The 16,710-nt window shown below is 36.0% G+C and overlaps 1 protein-coding gene across 33 annotated transcripts in view; it reads left to right on the forward strand.

Moving 5' to 3' along the window:
* Window positions 1-16,710, forward strand: part of LOC143293573 (uncharacterized) — a 128,386-nt gene that overhangs the window by 4,505 nt on the left and 107,171 nt on the right. For 29 of the 33 annotated variants that reach the window (XR_013056787.1, XR_013056786.1, XM_076604559.1 and 26 more), the window contains exon 3: window positions 500-757. Coding sequence is in view for 31 of the 33 variants with exons in the window: in XM_076604559.1 (XP_076460674.1) it covers window positions 500-757 (258 nt within the window). In the remaining 2 variants the exon portion in view is untranslated. Of the gene's footprint in view, window positions 1-499; window positions 758-12,044; window positions 12,337-13,477; window positions 15,076-15,112; window positions 15,786-16,710 lie in introns of those variants that run through there. The other 4 variants (XM_076604572.1, XM_076604570.1, XM_076604565.1 and 1 more) reach the window with 4 other exon arrangements.

The raw sequence follows: 16,710 nt of genomic DNA on the forward strand, positions 1-16,710 counted from the left end.
TACCTAATCATATATATATTTTTTTTTTAAAGCAGATCTATGCGTTCCCTACTCATACACTGATGACATTTGTTAGGCCTTGAGAATCAGTGGACAGTTTTTATGGCAAATTACTGTTTCAGGCTGCACATTATAGATACTGGTTACATGCAGGGATAAAAATATATATATATGCGTTAATACATCATTAGATGCATAATAATGGATTGAAACAGTAGTAACATTTAATAGATAAAACACATTCTACTTTCTAGGAACACTAGTTGCATTAAGCAAGATTCAGAGATCAAAAGTCAACATTATCAGATATGTGTGTGTCTCCAGTTTTTGTGCGCAAAATATATGGATTACCCTTTCAAACTGATAGTAGGTTTACCCTTGAGGCATTGAAACTAGGAACTGGATTTGGTAGAGAAAGTAGAGAAAATCTTTTACTAAAAAGTTCGAGTGGAAATGAGATGAAGAACCAAACAAGTTTTAATTTTAACTTCTGTTTCAGGTTGGCCCCATGGTAGAGATGGTCAGAGTGACACAAGTAATTCTGGTTCAGACCCCTACCCAGTCATGATGCATCAGAGTCCTGCCTATTCTTCCAGTTCTGCCTTCCCTGCTTTCACATCAGTATCTGGTCAGTCTTCAAGTGGTTCACGACATCATGGTCTTTCTCAACACCTTCCTGGAATGTCTGGTGCTGCCAACCTATATGCCAATCCATTGCCTGGAACATCACAAAGTATGGCGGGGATGGATCCTGCAGGTGGGTGTCTGCCTTTGTTGAACCTTTCTCTTTGTTTATTGACAGGTAAAGAAAGCTCAGGGATGTTACATTTTGTAAAAATTGGTAGAAAGGGAAACATTTTTTTAAATTGCAGAGACATGTGAAGTAGTTTCAAGTACATTTCTGTGAATAAACATGGTAGCACGTCTGAGAATATTGCTTGTCTTTTGATCTTAGCTGACAGTGTGTAGGATTTTTCTGGAGAAAAAAAAAAGACATTGGTCAACAAAGTAAATTTCACATAGATTTAAGAAATAGAAACTTTGTTAGGTATGTGTAAGTAAAGGACTAAAGGTATAACTGTTACTCTGAGTTTTTGTATTAATTTTGACCTCAGGAAAACTTGAGTTTCCATGAACTTTCATTTTATTTGATTGAACCCTCTACCCCTATTTTTTTGTTTGGCTTGATGTTGCAGCTGCGGAATAGGCCTTTTAAATTTTTCTCTTCACTATTAATTGATTAGGTTTATTGGCTAATTGCCTCTGTTTGAATTATTGAGGCTTGAATGGTAAGTGATCAGTAGTGTGTAAGTGGTAGATTAACTCTTTCCGGACGAAGGAATGCTCACGCATTCCTACACAAAACGTATTCGGTTTCGGACGAAGGAATGGAATAGCATTCTCCGAAAGTAAAATTCCATCATGCGCTGTACACGTGATTTTGTGATTAGCCAAGCAGAGTGCGCTATTCTGGGTCACTCCACAATCGAATGGTATGATTGGTCAGCCTGGGATGTGTGGCCCGTCTCGCACACACGCTGACAAAGTCACTGACCGGTCATCTGCTCGCGTGCCAGCCTGTTAGCAAAGCAGGCTCTTCTCAGAATGTTGTGAAGCGAACAAGGCAGTGACGGCAACGTTTTAGGGTTGCCGAAGTACTTGAAATGCTACAAACAGAAGGGTCGGACATTGAAGAGGTGGATGATGACGAAGAAGAAAGCGAATTTAATGCAGAAAGCGAGCATGGGTATGGTGATTCGGGGTGAAAAATTGGCAGTATTTTCTACTTATGGCAAAACTGTAAAAATAAGATGAGAAATTTGATTTTTTTTTATATGTAATAGCTCAACACGTAATAAACCAGTTCTGAAAGTTTCATTTTCTTACACAGTATTTTGTATTTTTTGTAATTTTTTTCCAAACCCTTACAAATGGGCCGTCTGTGGGGAAAAGCAAGGGAGAAAACTTGTCGTCCCGAGTGAGTTAAAAAACTCAGAAGAATGTGTTGTGTTGAATATGAAAATAGATACCAAGTAATGAAGTAGTACCTTATATGAGTGTGATGTATTTGTGATCAAATGACAATCCTGTTAAAAGTGGGTGTGAGTACAAACACTTAAGTTGTTTTAAGATAGAAGCACAAATTGTGCATTGCTGCATCCCAATGAGGTAGTTTGAATTTGGTCTTGTAGGCAATTATCAGCAACGCCATTTTATTTATCTTTTCATTGTTGCATGATGGAATCATTTAAACCTGATCAAAACAATACGTTTGAAATGTAAGGGAACAAGGGAAAAAATAAGTTCAGTTTTATCATCAGACAGACAGGCTCAGTTAAGATGGGTTAAGTCAAATTTATTCCTTGTTTTTAATGAAAAACTTAAGCCTTGAAATCACATTAGAAGGCGAGTTGGTAATAACAGCCTTACATTGTAAATTCAGCTTCCTGCTTTCATACATCTCTGAGATTTCTTGTACCTGATGTTTTAGTATAGGATTATATCAGCATGCATCCCAAGTGTCATTGGCTTGGGGGAGAAATCCTGATTGAAAGAAATGTGGGTGAAAATGCCTTTAGCATGCATTTGAACTGTTACTTTCCATTCATACATGCATTCCATCAGCACTTCAGAGGACCAAAAGGACCGGGATCTTCAACAACAGGAGCTTCATTGTAATTTCAAGAGCATAAATTTCATTTCCTTACATGGGAACAAAGTGAGTCTTGTAATACCTTTTCGGTTACTGTATGTGTCTGGTAAACATAGACATGGTGATTTTCCTTTCCTTCCACTCGTGGTATAGGAAGCAAACTTGGTACATTATTTTGTTGTTTCCAGTCCATGCTTTTGATTAAAGATGTGGCAAGCAGGTTGGATGGTCCGAGGTCAAGGTCATGTGGCAATAAAGAGCGTATGTCTTAATCTAATTTACAGTAAGCTTGATATAAATTTCTATGATTCATATAAAGAACTGGTCATGGTAAAAGCATGATCCCTATTCAGATTAAATGTCTGTGATTTATCGTATAAGCAGGAAAAACATGTTACAAGAGGGATAGATTTGTGGGCAATCTTATAATCAGGAACTGTGGTTACTTTGAGAACTGTAACTGTATAGAGGTCAGTGTCACGGTCTAAGTTGAAGTTAATTAATCTTTATGTAACTTGATAAAAATGATTGGTTATGACAATGTCATCGATACATTTGACTATCAAGATATGAAAAGGTGTCAAGTTTTTAGGATGGAATAGTTTTTTTCTGTTTGGAGGGGTGGAAAGTAAAAAAGAAAAGAAGAAAAACAAATAGATATCCTGGCAGTTCAAATTACTTAAAGAAAATTTACAGGAATGTTACCACTGCCATATTCTTATATTTTTAGTTGTTCTCTACCTAAATCAAGTAGATGGTTCAGATTTCATAAAGGAGAGGGGGAAAACTAAAAAAATACTTATTTGTGATAAAAGATATAAATCATAACTCACACAGTGCCAGCATTGTAAGCACGACACCTGCAAGATGTACAAAGGTCACCTTTTCCACAGAAACTAAAACAAATGAAAATTACAGATATTTGGAATAAAAGAAACATTTTATGCAGTCTGTAGCAATAAGCCTATTTGGCCATCACTGCATTTTGTCCTTAGAGTTAGACTAGTAACTAAGCAGTCAGTTAGCCAGTTCAGAGGACGAATAGTATCTTTGACATTTCTTGCATTGTCAAAGACAGTATTCACTGTAAAATTGCATCTTATTGGTTATATGGACACCACACAGATAATATTTAAGCCATTCCAGAAATTCAAGAACAAAGTGTTTTGAATGAAAGCACAAAGTGAAGAATACTTGATCAGAGGTCAGAATGAAGCTAAATCAGCAGGAACACATATGTTCTATTTTAATTCTGTAAAAGTGTAATTGAATTTTTCTAATTCAGAAAGATGATTTATAACTGCTGTTTTATTGTGAGTGACATTTTCTGATCAGTTTTTTTATTTTTATTATTAAAAAAAAAAAAAAATGAATTTGAAAATTTTAAATATGGAGAAAACTTTCTCACCTACATTTCTCACTTGATTTTGGTATAGTAATGAATAGAAATGGAGTTCAAATTTTTAGGTCTTGGTGAAAGAAATAAGAACAGTGATCTTTTCCTCTAAAGATGGAAAAACTAACGTAAAATTACTGTTCTTTTGTACTGTTAATCAGTGAAGATGAGTGAATATTATAATCTTACCCAGTGGACATTTAGAAATTTTATAACCAGAAGAAATGAAGCTCACTGTTGTCATTGGAGAAACACGAAAGGTAAGTTTCACCAGGCTGCAAGGTAAGAAGGCAAGGAAGTGCATAGTCTCTCCAGTGCATTCACATTGTAAATTATTTGCTGAACATTTTTGATTACCTGTGGACATTCTTAAAACATTACAGGGGATGCTATTGGAAGACCAATTGTCTTTTTGTTTGAGAAAGTCTGTAAACACCAAACTGGTTCAGTCTTTAGATTTTTCTTTATAGTTTTTCATTGTAAATAATTATATATATATATATATATATATAATTTTTTTTTCATCTATTAATTTGATCTAATCAATAATTGTGTGGTTTTTTTGTTTTTTGTTTTCTAATGTTTCGTTCAACCTAGATCCATTGTTGAGCCAAAATGCATTTTAACAAGTGCCTCCAGTATTTATTAAAAGAAACAAAACAGTAACAACAAGTAAGGTGAAATTGTGAGACTGAAAGAAACTGCTGGCATGAGAGTGGAACCAGCTGTAATAAACTTAGAAACTGGGAATTTTGAAAAACGATATTGAAGGAACCCCCTCCCTCTGCCTCCTTTCCACTTTTCTCTTAGCCCCCTCCACACTCCCCTCCCCCCAAAAAAGTGATCAGTGGAATGAGTAAAAAGACTAAGCCTTTTCAGGGATTCTTTTATTTCCACATTTCTTTCTATGATCCATATATCAGTTGACGCATTGTGCATGATAATAATTTTATTAATGATAATGTTTAACCTTCAATGATTATTAATGATAATGTTTAACCTTCAATGATATGTAGGATGTTGCACTTCTCATTCTCATCAGTTGATTAACTAGTTCAGAAAAAATAACTGTAGTCTCGTGTGCAGCATGCCCTTTGTGCATGTAAAAAACCCCAACAAAAACCAACCTATGACAGCAAAAGGGTTGTCTCTGACAAAATTCTGTTGAAAAATACACTTTCATGGTAAACAAATACACCTGCTGTTGGGGAAGGGGCGTGTCACTGCACTGTGGTGATACGCTCTCCCCAGGCCTAGGGAGATCAGCTGGAATTTCAGAAAAACCTGTTGTGACAGTAAAACAATGCAAATTATACAGTGCAATACAATACAATACAATACAATAGTTTTTTTCTTTCTTTTGTTTTCCATTGGAAAAGTAGGTTTTCTAATTCAAGTGCAAGTTCAGGGTGTTTTTTTTCCATTACCAGATTGGTGTTTGCAAGACGTTTAACATGAGTGGTTTAAAAGTATATGGTGTTTCTATTTTGTGAGGAGGGACAGCTTATGATATGCCGTAATTCAGGTTATTGGGAGGGTAATCTGTTTGGGAGGTTAAAAAAAAAGAAAGAAACCTTAAATAATTTATATATTTTGCATTCTGTATGTTTATAGAATGTCCATGTTTTCATTCTAGGCATTTTCACCCACTTGCAGTTTTGAAGTGACCTGACAAGGTCATTTATTTCATAATGATTCATTGCCAGTTTTGAAAATCATATATTGAAAATTGAAATGTACTTAAGATTATAAAATATTTTCATTGTTTAACTACAGCATTTTTGTGTGACTATAGTATTTGATTTGCTTTGAATATAACCAGCCCTATATATTTTAGGTAATATGTGAACAAATGTTGAAATAAGAGTTATAGTTCTTGTAACAGAAGTAGTTGCTACCTTCGAGTTATGTCATGTATAGTATTTAATCATGATAGCAGACTGATACCCTATTTTACGGACAACAAGGTCATATTTATCTGTCATTTGTGATTAGTCTTGAAGTTAAACACATGCAACAGCAGTGGTATTATTAAGCATCCTGCTTGTGGATCAGGTTTACAGCAAAAGCCAGTGTTTGAAAATGTGACAGTCCCCAGCTCGCAAGAAAAAACATGCATATGTATGCAAATACGCAACAGTAGTCATTAGTAACTTTGATGCATATACACACACACACACGCACACACACACACACACACACACACACACACACACACACACACACTCTAACACACACACTGACATACACACACTATTTTCCTCAACCAGAATGACACAAAATTAATGGTAGAGAACAGATGCACAGCATGAATTAAAATGAGTATAAATGGCACTTAGGTCTGTTTCGTTTGTTGTCAAATTGGAGATTGGAAAATAGAGGAAAAATAGCTACTTTTATAAGGACATGGATTCCAAGCATTTGCCACCACCGATGCTGGAAATGACTTTAGGAAAACTTTTGAACACAAGGTCAGTGGATCAGCAGTGCAAAGATGCAGAAGCTAGAGGTCAGCTTGAAACAGCTGAAGCATTTTGCAGCAAAGGAGAAAATTAAGTTTGAATAGTGGTATAGCACTCCACCAAACATATTTTTGAGTCAGTTTGGAGATGCTTTACATGGTATTGTTCTTTGGCAGATTCAAGGAATTGGGTTTTTTTTTCCTTGCTGATTTGTAACATTGATCTTAAAGCAGTTTTACAATATTTTGCCCCTGTGCTTTAAATTCTGATATTTTTATTTGCTTCATTATTTTCCTTTACTTATTGAGACTGATTTTCCATGCTCTGGAATTGGAAAATATATCAGATTTCACAGGCAGAGTAGAATGTGTGTGTGTGTGTGTGTGCACATGTGCATGTTTGTGTGTGTCTGAGAGACTGGTTACCAGTTTGTAAGGGTATATATATATATTGATTCCAAAAGCTGAATATACTGATCAAGCTTGTGAAAGCCTCTGCATTGCCAAGATGAGAAGATAATCCTCTTCATTTCCAGTGACACAAGAGGCCTCTATGAGCTATTCCACTAATGTCTTAGCTTCTACCTAGCTTCTTTGGGTACATGTATAGCTGTTCTCCTTGACTTCAGCTGTTCTGTGCCAGGTTTGTTTTGGTGCAGAGGTCAAAAGAAGCATCAGCGTCTATTTTGCATGTGCTGTTCAGACTGTTGTGTTTCCTTTTTTCTGGAGGTGGTTCGTTTTTGGCGGAAGATTGGATTGGTTTACTTCTGTATCCTCATCCCTTCTGTCTTTACTTCAAATTGTTTATTGTGCTTTAACTAAGATTTGAACAACGTGCTTTCTTATGGTCAAAATTAGCATCCATCATTAGCAATATCATGACCTGATTGTAGATGTTGTACATGTTTGACCGGGATGTACATAATTGTTCTGCAAAAGAATCCTTACATCTTTTGCTTTTTCTAATTCTGTCCTGTGTCATTTCTGTGCACATGTAGAGAGAGATTGTTTTGCAGAATGGAGTGAAGTTTGTGTTAGCACTGTTGATGTTTTCAGAAGCCAGAACACAAGTTGATATTCACTGCTGTGACAGAGTGCCACTCATTTCTTCATAAGAGAAATTGTTGTTCACTGACATGGTAGGAGTTTGAAAGTTCTCACTGGGATTGGGAACAATTAACTTGGCTTTCTTTTCTTGCTTCCTCTGCTCAGACAGTGAAAATATAAGAAGTAAGAAAAAGCAACATAAGATAAAAATAAAAAAATAAATGTCAGTTGAATGTGAGCTGAAACTACACTGTTGCACTGCATAAAACCGCATGCAGAAGGTAAAAAATATGCATGCTGCAAGTCCCAAAATCCTCGTTGGCATTCAGTGGGAAATCCATAACAAAATGATTATATGTGTTAGTAATCACAACATAGTGCCCTCTCCACCACAAAATGATTTTATTTAGTATTTCCTCTAAAAGAGTTTGGAAAGTATGGGAGAACCATTTCAGAATGACATGTCTGAAACTATGTCACTTCACATTTACTCTGTTCCATGAGAACTTCAGCTCAGGAGCATCTGGAGCTCACAAGAAATAATTTGCTTCACCAAGATTAGGTTGTTCAGTTCCTGCATAAAATGAGGTCTGCTGTATAGAGCCAAAACATGGAGAATTAAAAAAAAAAAAAAAAAGACAACTACCAAATAAGCATCGACAGCTGTCTCAAAAGAATCTTTCTGTTTTGCTGGCCAGACACCATCAGCAACCCTCCCACACCCTCCAAACACAGACAGGAAACTACTACTACCGGCAGAGGATGAAATTTAGAGAAGATGGAAGTGGATATGGCCACCCTGTGAAACCTGCAACAAACATGACCTGACTGGTTTTGACATTGAACACATAAAAAAGCAGAAAGGCTGCTGATCAAAGAATACCAGGTGCTGTGACTCAGAGACTCAGACCAAACTCTGAAACATATTAGATACTTTCTGAGAGATGGACCAAAATAGAAGACTCTTGATAACTGTTTCTGATGGCTTGTGCCTCTGGAAGGATGTTGGATGATGATGTTGATGATGTGAAAAGTAATAAAACATTCTAAATTATTAGTTCTGCATTAAAAAAAAAAAAAAAAAAAAATGATGGTAAGAACTAAAGAAGTGGGGGGAAAAACTGAGAGCAGTGTTTGTTTTAAATCTAAATATTTTGGGAAGTCAGGGAAAAAAGTCTGGAATAACATGCATGCTCTTGCATCCATGTTCATTCATGAAAGTAGATTCATGGATGTGTGCATGTTAATGAATTAATTAGTTTTACTCTTTCTTTTTTTAATCTGGTCAATCGGCTTAAGTTAAAAGCTACTTACCAGGATTGCCTTGTAGTCCGTAAAATATGGTACATGTTCACTTCACAACTGTCAGTTACAAAGATATAATATAGAGCACGTTTAGGGAGTTTTCCAGTTAACAGTTGCTGTGATTTGACATAAATTGACACAGTTGCAGTTTTCCTTTGGTTTATTAATGTCCTTGATACCTGTTGGAGACGGTTGTTTCCAGATGAGATGTATTCATAAGACAGAAATTTCATCATGAATATAGATCAGAGAACATTTCCACTGTAGTCACATACAAATGTTGTCCATAGATACCTTGTTTATATTTGATACATTTCACATTCCATAATACATTGATAGAATAATGAAACTTGAAGTAAAATGACCCACTTGTTTTAACCCTGTTTACCACGCCAATGACACTGACATTGATGTAGACAGTAGGATGTTTTGTTTTCTTTGCTGTTATTGTTACATAAATATGTATCAGTTTGTGAGTCTGTGTAATGATCAGCATTGCCTGTTAGTAATTCTGCTGCTATAGTATAAGCAGACTGTTGTGTTCATGAACTTGGCACTAACAACTTACCTGAGCTGCTGAACAAAAATTTGAAAGAATTCAGGCAAAGTGAAGATCACATAGGTCATGCATTTGAAGTTGATGCTTGGGTTATTTTATTATGGTTTGCATGTGCGCATAGACCAAAAAAAGCCAAACTGTTCATTTTGTCTCTGTGTGGACAGGAGGCATCTTTCACTTCAATTGTAAATAGTATACCCGCCATTTAGAAATTCTGAAGTTTCTTCCTTTCTGCCTCTATATCTTCCTGTTATGCTTTTTATTCTTTTCTTAATTTCTGCATTCCTGGTTTGTTATTTTTTTCTCACCCTCTCTTTCCAAACTGACTTGAGATGTTTGCTATAGATTGCTTAGATACGCAGGAAGCGTGATACTGATAGTAAGTTCTTCGATGGGCACCAGCTGCCTATTCATCAGTATCAGATTGCACTGTGACCATTGTGAAATTTATGCGTTTGGTACTCAGTACAGAATCCAGTCACCCTTTTTGATATTTGAAAACTGGGGGCAATTTGGTCTGCAGGATTTAAGACACCTCCAATTTAAGATACCTCCAGTCTGAGGGAATTCAGGGATGTATATTGTTATTGTTTTTCTATCCGTCATTTTTTTATTTTTTTTTATTTTTTTAGATATACCTTTGTTGTTTTATTCAATGACTCACTTGTGATATGGGGATGAATGGATTCATTGGTGTGTTTATGTCAACAATAAAAGTATGAATATTGTGCGGTTTTGTTATGGAGTTGATAGGTTTGATACGGTCTGTGCTGTTGTTTGGGGTTTGAGTATTTAAAGCTTATTGAGAATAATGAATTGCTACACTCAAATTGACTGTCTCTTGTCTTCTTATCATTAAGTAATGTATACTCGTCTTGTCCGTGGTGATTGCCCTTGTATGACATGAAATAAAACAAGGCATTGAACTATCGAAGACTTGCACACAGTCACAGTAAGCTTGGTATTATTCCTGCAAAGTAGCTCTTGGAACTGGACTGGTAAAGAAGCCTGTTCAGTACTGTCTGTAGTTGGTGGAAGTATGTTTTTATACATTAACCAGAGTTCAGTATGGGCATCTGCATAACATGATTTTTGCAGTGTCATATCACCAGCTTTGAGTGTTGTATAGAAGATGGTTTGTAGCTCAGCCTCAATTCACAAAATACTTTATTTGGGCCATGTGACATTTTAGCCTAGCCATTAGTTCTAAACTTGTGTTGGTATAGGGTAGGCTTTCCCTACACCCAATCAACATTTGGAATTTAAACTTGGGTATTGTTGGTTCAGAAAAGGCATTCCCCACACTGAATAAATGACATATTGTTGGTATTCTGTAGGTTTTCTCCACACCATCTCAAAAATTTGAATACAACATGGAAAGAAAATGAAATTCCAAACTCTCTAGAAGTCCAGGTATTGAAGATTCCTGAAGAAAACAGCAGAACGGTATTGATAACCTTAGCATAAATGATAAAATCACCGCTGTGCCCATCCCCTGCTGACTACCACCACCCGTTTCTGCAAGCAGCAGTGTGAGGTCCAGTGCTGTCAGATACACGAGAGAATGTTTCTCCCATGTTTTCATGTGCAGCGGGATTGCATTACACATTTCCAGTACTAGAGCTGCTTCAGAAAAAAAGGCTATGTTGAAACCAGGAAACAAGTTTGAAGTGCATTTAGGATCACCATGACTAGCATGAGTGACCCCAGTTGCTTCAAAACAGGTGGGGAAGGGGTGGGGGGGACATAACCTGGAGATAATAATTAATAGAACTAAAAATGATGGCCAGGAGATGATAATAGAACTAAAAATGATGGCCAAGATTTCATGGTTTCTTTTCCTTGCATTTTTAAGGTCTTTTGTAATTTAATTTGTCACTGCAATAAAAACGTCAGCTGATATGACATTACTCAGTGCATTGCCCACAAGCAGAAACAGCTTTCGCAGCTCTCAGATCTACTACATGTTTGATGTCTGCATGTTTTTGAGCAAATTTCCACAAATAGTAATTTGGTGGATCATTTTAGATGCACAGAAATGTATGGAAAGGAGTACATTGCCTTTCAGATTGAAATATATGACTGGTTCTTCATGGTTCGTAAATGGCTCACTTGTTTTTCATTGATCTTGCATTATGACAAAATCAGTTATGTATGGTGGCCAGTTTCTTAGACTGCATGAAAGGTTTAGCATGATTTGCGTTCTGACTGATATTAAAGGCATCTGAAATTTACTTGTGACCTTTGTTAAAAGCAGTTTGGTAAAACAGAAAGGTAATGCAGTGTTGTGATGACTAGGTGGTGTGTTCAGTGTACTAAAACTACATGTGAACTGTTAATTATTTGACCATTTTGACAGAAGCCCTACCAGACTGTGTGAATTCAGATGTAGTAGGAGAATCTTGGAACTTAGTTCAGTTTTGACGCAATTTTCTGTTACATTATTATGCCAAGTAAAATAGATGTGGGCTTGGAAGAGAATTTATTGAATTTTGCATATTCTTTCAAACATTTTGGAATAATGGAATCAACATGGGTATTTGTTGTCTTGTAAAAAAAAAAATTTTCCATTTGCGCCAAACATGGAAGCTTTTCATTACGCACTTGGTAATTTATTTTTCAGTGACAGAGCAGACAGAGAGGAGAATAGGTCAAGGAAAGAAGGCTCATGCAGAATATATGCGTCGGTACAGGGCCCGTATGAAATTCTTCAATCCTGAAAAATACCACTACGAAAAGATGAAGGATGCAATACGAACCAGGAACAGAAGGGCACAGTTGAAGTTGGAAAGCCAGATGAAAAGACTTGGTGACAGCTTTCATGGTGCTGCATAACACTCGTTAACAGTGTGTGTTTGACGCTTGTTAGGTTGCTGAAGACGTGTGAAGTGAACTGGACATCTTCCAGAGCTTATGTGACAAAACAGTTGACAGAATACAGTCTTAGATCATAACTATAATACATGCAAGTGCATGGCCATTGGGTCACTCCAAAGATGGGTCATTTCTTCGACATGGTGATTAAAAAGTGAACTTGATGTAAAATTATCCCAGGTGTTTATAATCATTAGTATTGTATTATACTTTTTTTTTTTTTCATGTGTGAGCTGGTGCATGTAAGGCCAGCTCTCAAAGTTGAATGTGTGTGTGAATGTTCAGAGCAACATAGATACCAGAAACTTAAAAAATCTTCACAATGCAAGAATGTATTTTAAACAAAACTGCCTGTTGTAGTGATAAATCAGCATGCTTAAAAACAAACATTAAAAAAACACACAGATTTGTAGCAAATAAATGCAGAGAAAAGTACTTTAAAGTGTCATTTAAACACATGCTTCATTAGTGAAATTCATTTTCCTTCAGTAGTAATCTGTATAAAACATCTGTGTTCAATAACAGCGGGCTGTCATAATAAGCATGCACACATGTGCCCACACACACGCATGCACGCATACATGCACGCACGTACGCACGCACAGAGGCTGTATTGAATATGGTGATGTCGTCCAGATGCAATGAAAGTTTTGAAGTTTGTTTCTGATACAGAAAGGAACATTGCCTCGTTTGTTGTTAAGAACAAATGGTTTTGTGCCCTGAATAGTACTGCTGGTTCTCAAAGAAAATATACAGATCAAAGATAGCAAGAAACTGATTTATTGCTGAAACTGATTTTTAGAGAAAAAAAAAAGATCCGTCCTTCTTGGAGCCTGTGGCATTTAAAAAAAAAAAAAAAAATAAAAAAAAATAAAATTTAGCTGTGAACAAAAATTGCACCAATAACTGAATCACTATTTATTTTTACTTGTAAAAAAATCTAGAATGCAGACCTCAATTTTGATAAGGTTTTCATATTTTTCAAACACTTAAGGTGCTTAAGAATTTTGGTATGCAGTTGAGTATTTTAAAAAAAACGAAACAAAAAACACCTAATCTTTCTTTTAATCTTTCCTGTTCACCTGGCTCTTAAACTAAGGTATTATTGGTAACAGAACTTCATAATTATTTTGGTGACCACATGATCTTGATACAGTGGTACCTCTCTCCTTTCACTTTCAGTGCCACGGCTGTTTCTGAGTGCGGGTGAAAAGAGCTACGGGCAACATGCTCTTCTGGCTTCTGGAGGGCGTCTAACAAGAGCAGAGGCCAAAAGATTGTACAGAGCAAGGATCAGAGTGACTAATCCAGAGAGATACTATCTCAACAAGATGAAAAACAGATTACGTATGAGGCAGAAAAGAGAGGAATTGAGAATGAGGGCTTCACTTACAGACTGTCTGGAAAACAATAGTTGAGAACAGTGTCTCTGTGTTGACAGAATTTCTTGTGGCGATTCTGATGGGCACAGATAAATCTGTGCTGACGGCTCTATTTGATTAATATTGTTTTATAATTTATTTGTTTGCGTTATTGACCATAACCTTAGTTTTAGATTTCCAAGTAAATCATCAGGGAAATACGTTTTTTTCTTTTTAAAACAAAGTCCTTTCCCCCACTTGGAGTTTCCTACATAACTGTTTTTCAGTACTGGTGTAGTTAATGCTAAATACTGGTAATAGATAATTAATTATGAGTGAGTCTTGAACTTTGATAAGATGGAGTTCTTACTCCTGCCATTTGACAATTTGTTTACAGTCACTGTGTGTCATTCTTCAGAAGACATAATTATTCAGATAGCCTGTGTACATATTATTGGAGACATTAAGATTGTTTGGAAGACTTGTGCTATGGAATAGAGTGATTGATTTTGAATGGTACAAGATCTGGAGTGTTTGTCTGGGTCTTAGGTCATCAGTTGTTACCCATCCCACTTAGATGGGGTTATAGGGTTTGCTTTTTACCTCATTCTGTCATCAACTACCATGTGAGCAAATATTTCTTGACCAATCAAGCAAAGATTTGACAGTGTACAGCTTGGATGTTATCTACGGTGTTCTGAAGCATTATTTGGAACTATGTGGTTTAATGAAGCATTTTTACCTTGTGTGAATCTCAGATGAGATTCCCATTGAGAGTTGTCAATGTGTATGATTGTGGTATGTATGTATGTATGTATGTACTTGTGCAAACTGGAGTGCATGTGCGGGTTAAAATTCACCCTGACCTGATTCTACTGTCTGTAACTGAAGTGAAGATTGGTTTCCATTTAGGGATTTGGAACTTGGGGATAGAGATGATCATTTGAAAATAAAATAAAAAATCAGCAGGGTCTCTTAGTTTTACCAGAGTGTGAAGTGGATGGAATGGGTCATGACAATGATAGGTCAGCACTTGTTATCTTGGTTACTGTTTTTTTGTTGTTTTTCTGAGAAAGTGTTGAACACACAAATGACACATTGCAGATTATTCATAGAGTCTGCTGATTGGTCATTTTGTCATTGTAGATTATTCATAGATTGTACTGATTGGTCATTTTGTCAATCAGCAGACAACATTTCTGTTACAAATCAGATGATCACATCTTCTTATCCGCAGAGATCAATTCAGTTAGTTTCCGGTAGAGCAGTTGACAACAATAATATAAAGGTCTCATGAGCTGCTGTTCTTTCCATCTGATGCTCAGCCGGAAGTATGATTGACATTTCAGTTTTACAGTTTCAACTTGGGGGGAAAATCAGTAATATGCTATTATATAGATACATGAAAACAGTGGGACATTCATCCATCCTAAGTAGATATCCTTATTTCTTTCAGTTTCACTGGCTGTGGATGACAGTTTGGGAAACTCACAGGAACGAAGACATCAGGTTCAGCGTCCCATGTCTACAGCTGAATATTTCCGTTTGTACAGACAACGCATGAAGTTAGAGAACCCAGAAAAATACCGAATCTACTTGATGAAATCAAGAGAGAGGTCAAAGAGAAGAATGGAAAAGAGGCGCATAATTAAGAACTAGGTAGGGGAGGCTTTTTTCTGGACAAACGGGGATTAGTGTTCCATTTGCTGGCATGTGATAGTTCTCTCTTCATTTTTTGTGTTTTTGTTATAATTTACATGTTTAAGTTCTTATTGTGTATACATGTATATTTATTGAAAACCATGTGTTTCTCATGATCTCCTTCTACGTCTGGGCTTTAAGTGAAATATATGGAAGAAGAGATTCAGATTTTAGACGAGTCATCAGCTGTCTGAGTCAGATTAGTGGAGTCACAACATGAACTGCAACCCATTACAAACTAGGTGATCAAAAGTATGGTTCAGGAAGAGTGTTCGTAACTCTGATTTTGACTCTACTTGTAATCCACTTTTAAATAAGATACAGAACCGGGTTATCAGAGACTATTTCTGACACGGCAAAAGTTTTGAATTTGCTTGCTATACCCTGTTATGTTCATTGTCTAGGTTTATGATTCAGTCTGTGGTTGTTGTTTTTATAATTATTTAAAAAAAAAAAAAAAAAAAAAAAAAAAAAAAAAAAAAGTTTCTGATAATGAATTGAACAAGTTTTTCTGCTAATGAATTGGTTGAATCCTTTGGGTGCTGATCAGTAATGTCGCAGTTAATGTCTGTTGCTCTGCAGCTGTTTTGCCTTTTTACTTTTGCCGTGTTTTGGAGGTGGAGGAAAGCAGTCGCTGTTTGTTTGTTTTTTGTTTTAAAAAAAAAAATTATGACTACTTTAAAAAAAATCAGTTATTGACATGAAAAATGTGGCTGCTCTTCACAAGTGGTTTTTGTGGGAAATTTAACAATTCTTTGTAATTTTTTTTTTCTTTTCAGATTTTCATGATATAAAAAGTGCTATTAATGATCGTGATATTCAAGTGGTGATAACTCTTTTTTAAGGATTGAGGGTTGAAAGGCAACCTGTATGCAGGCAGTAAGCAGACCTTCATTTTCATTTGAAGAACTTCATAAAATTGGTAGAATGGTGTTCTGACATACACTGATACAGATCTTGAAATTCAGATCACACTTGGTTCCCACTGAGAGTGTGATTTTTTATGTTCATGAATTGTTTTGTTTATACTGTGAAGTTTTTGTATCTTATGCCTATAGTGCTATACTGAAGAAATGTCATGTATGGATACAATTTGTGATCGTCCATACATTCAGTAACTACATTATGGTTGCATCGTAATTGGTTTGTAATTTCACCATAATTGAAGAAGGTTTGAACTTTTAAAAGACAGTGAAGTTAATATTACATGTGCAAAACTGAAGAGTTACAAATAGATTTTCAGCCATGTTGGTGCTAAAAACTGATCTACTGAACAGGCGGTCTTTGTTTCTTGACTACTGGATAGCCTGTGATAGCTCTTGAAGATACCGGAACCATCCACTAATACAGTCA

The sequence above is a fragment of the Babylonia areolata genome, chromosome 19 (genome assembly GCF_041734735.1).
Source record: "Babylonia areolata isolate BAREFJ2019XMU chromosome 19, ASM4173473v1, whole genome shotgun sequence".
Lineage (NCBI taxonomy): Eukaryota > Metazoa > Mollusca > Gastropoda > Neogastropoda > Buccinidae > Babylonia > Babylonia areolata.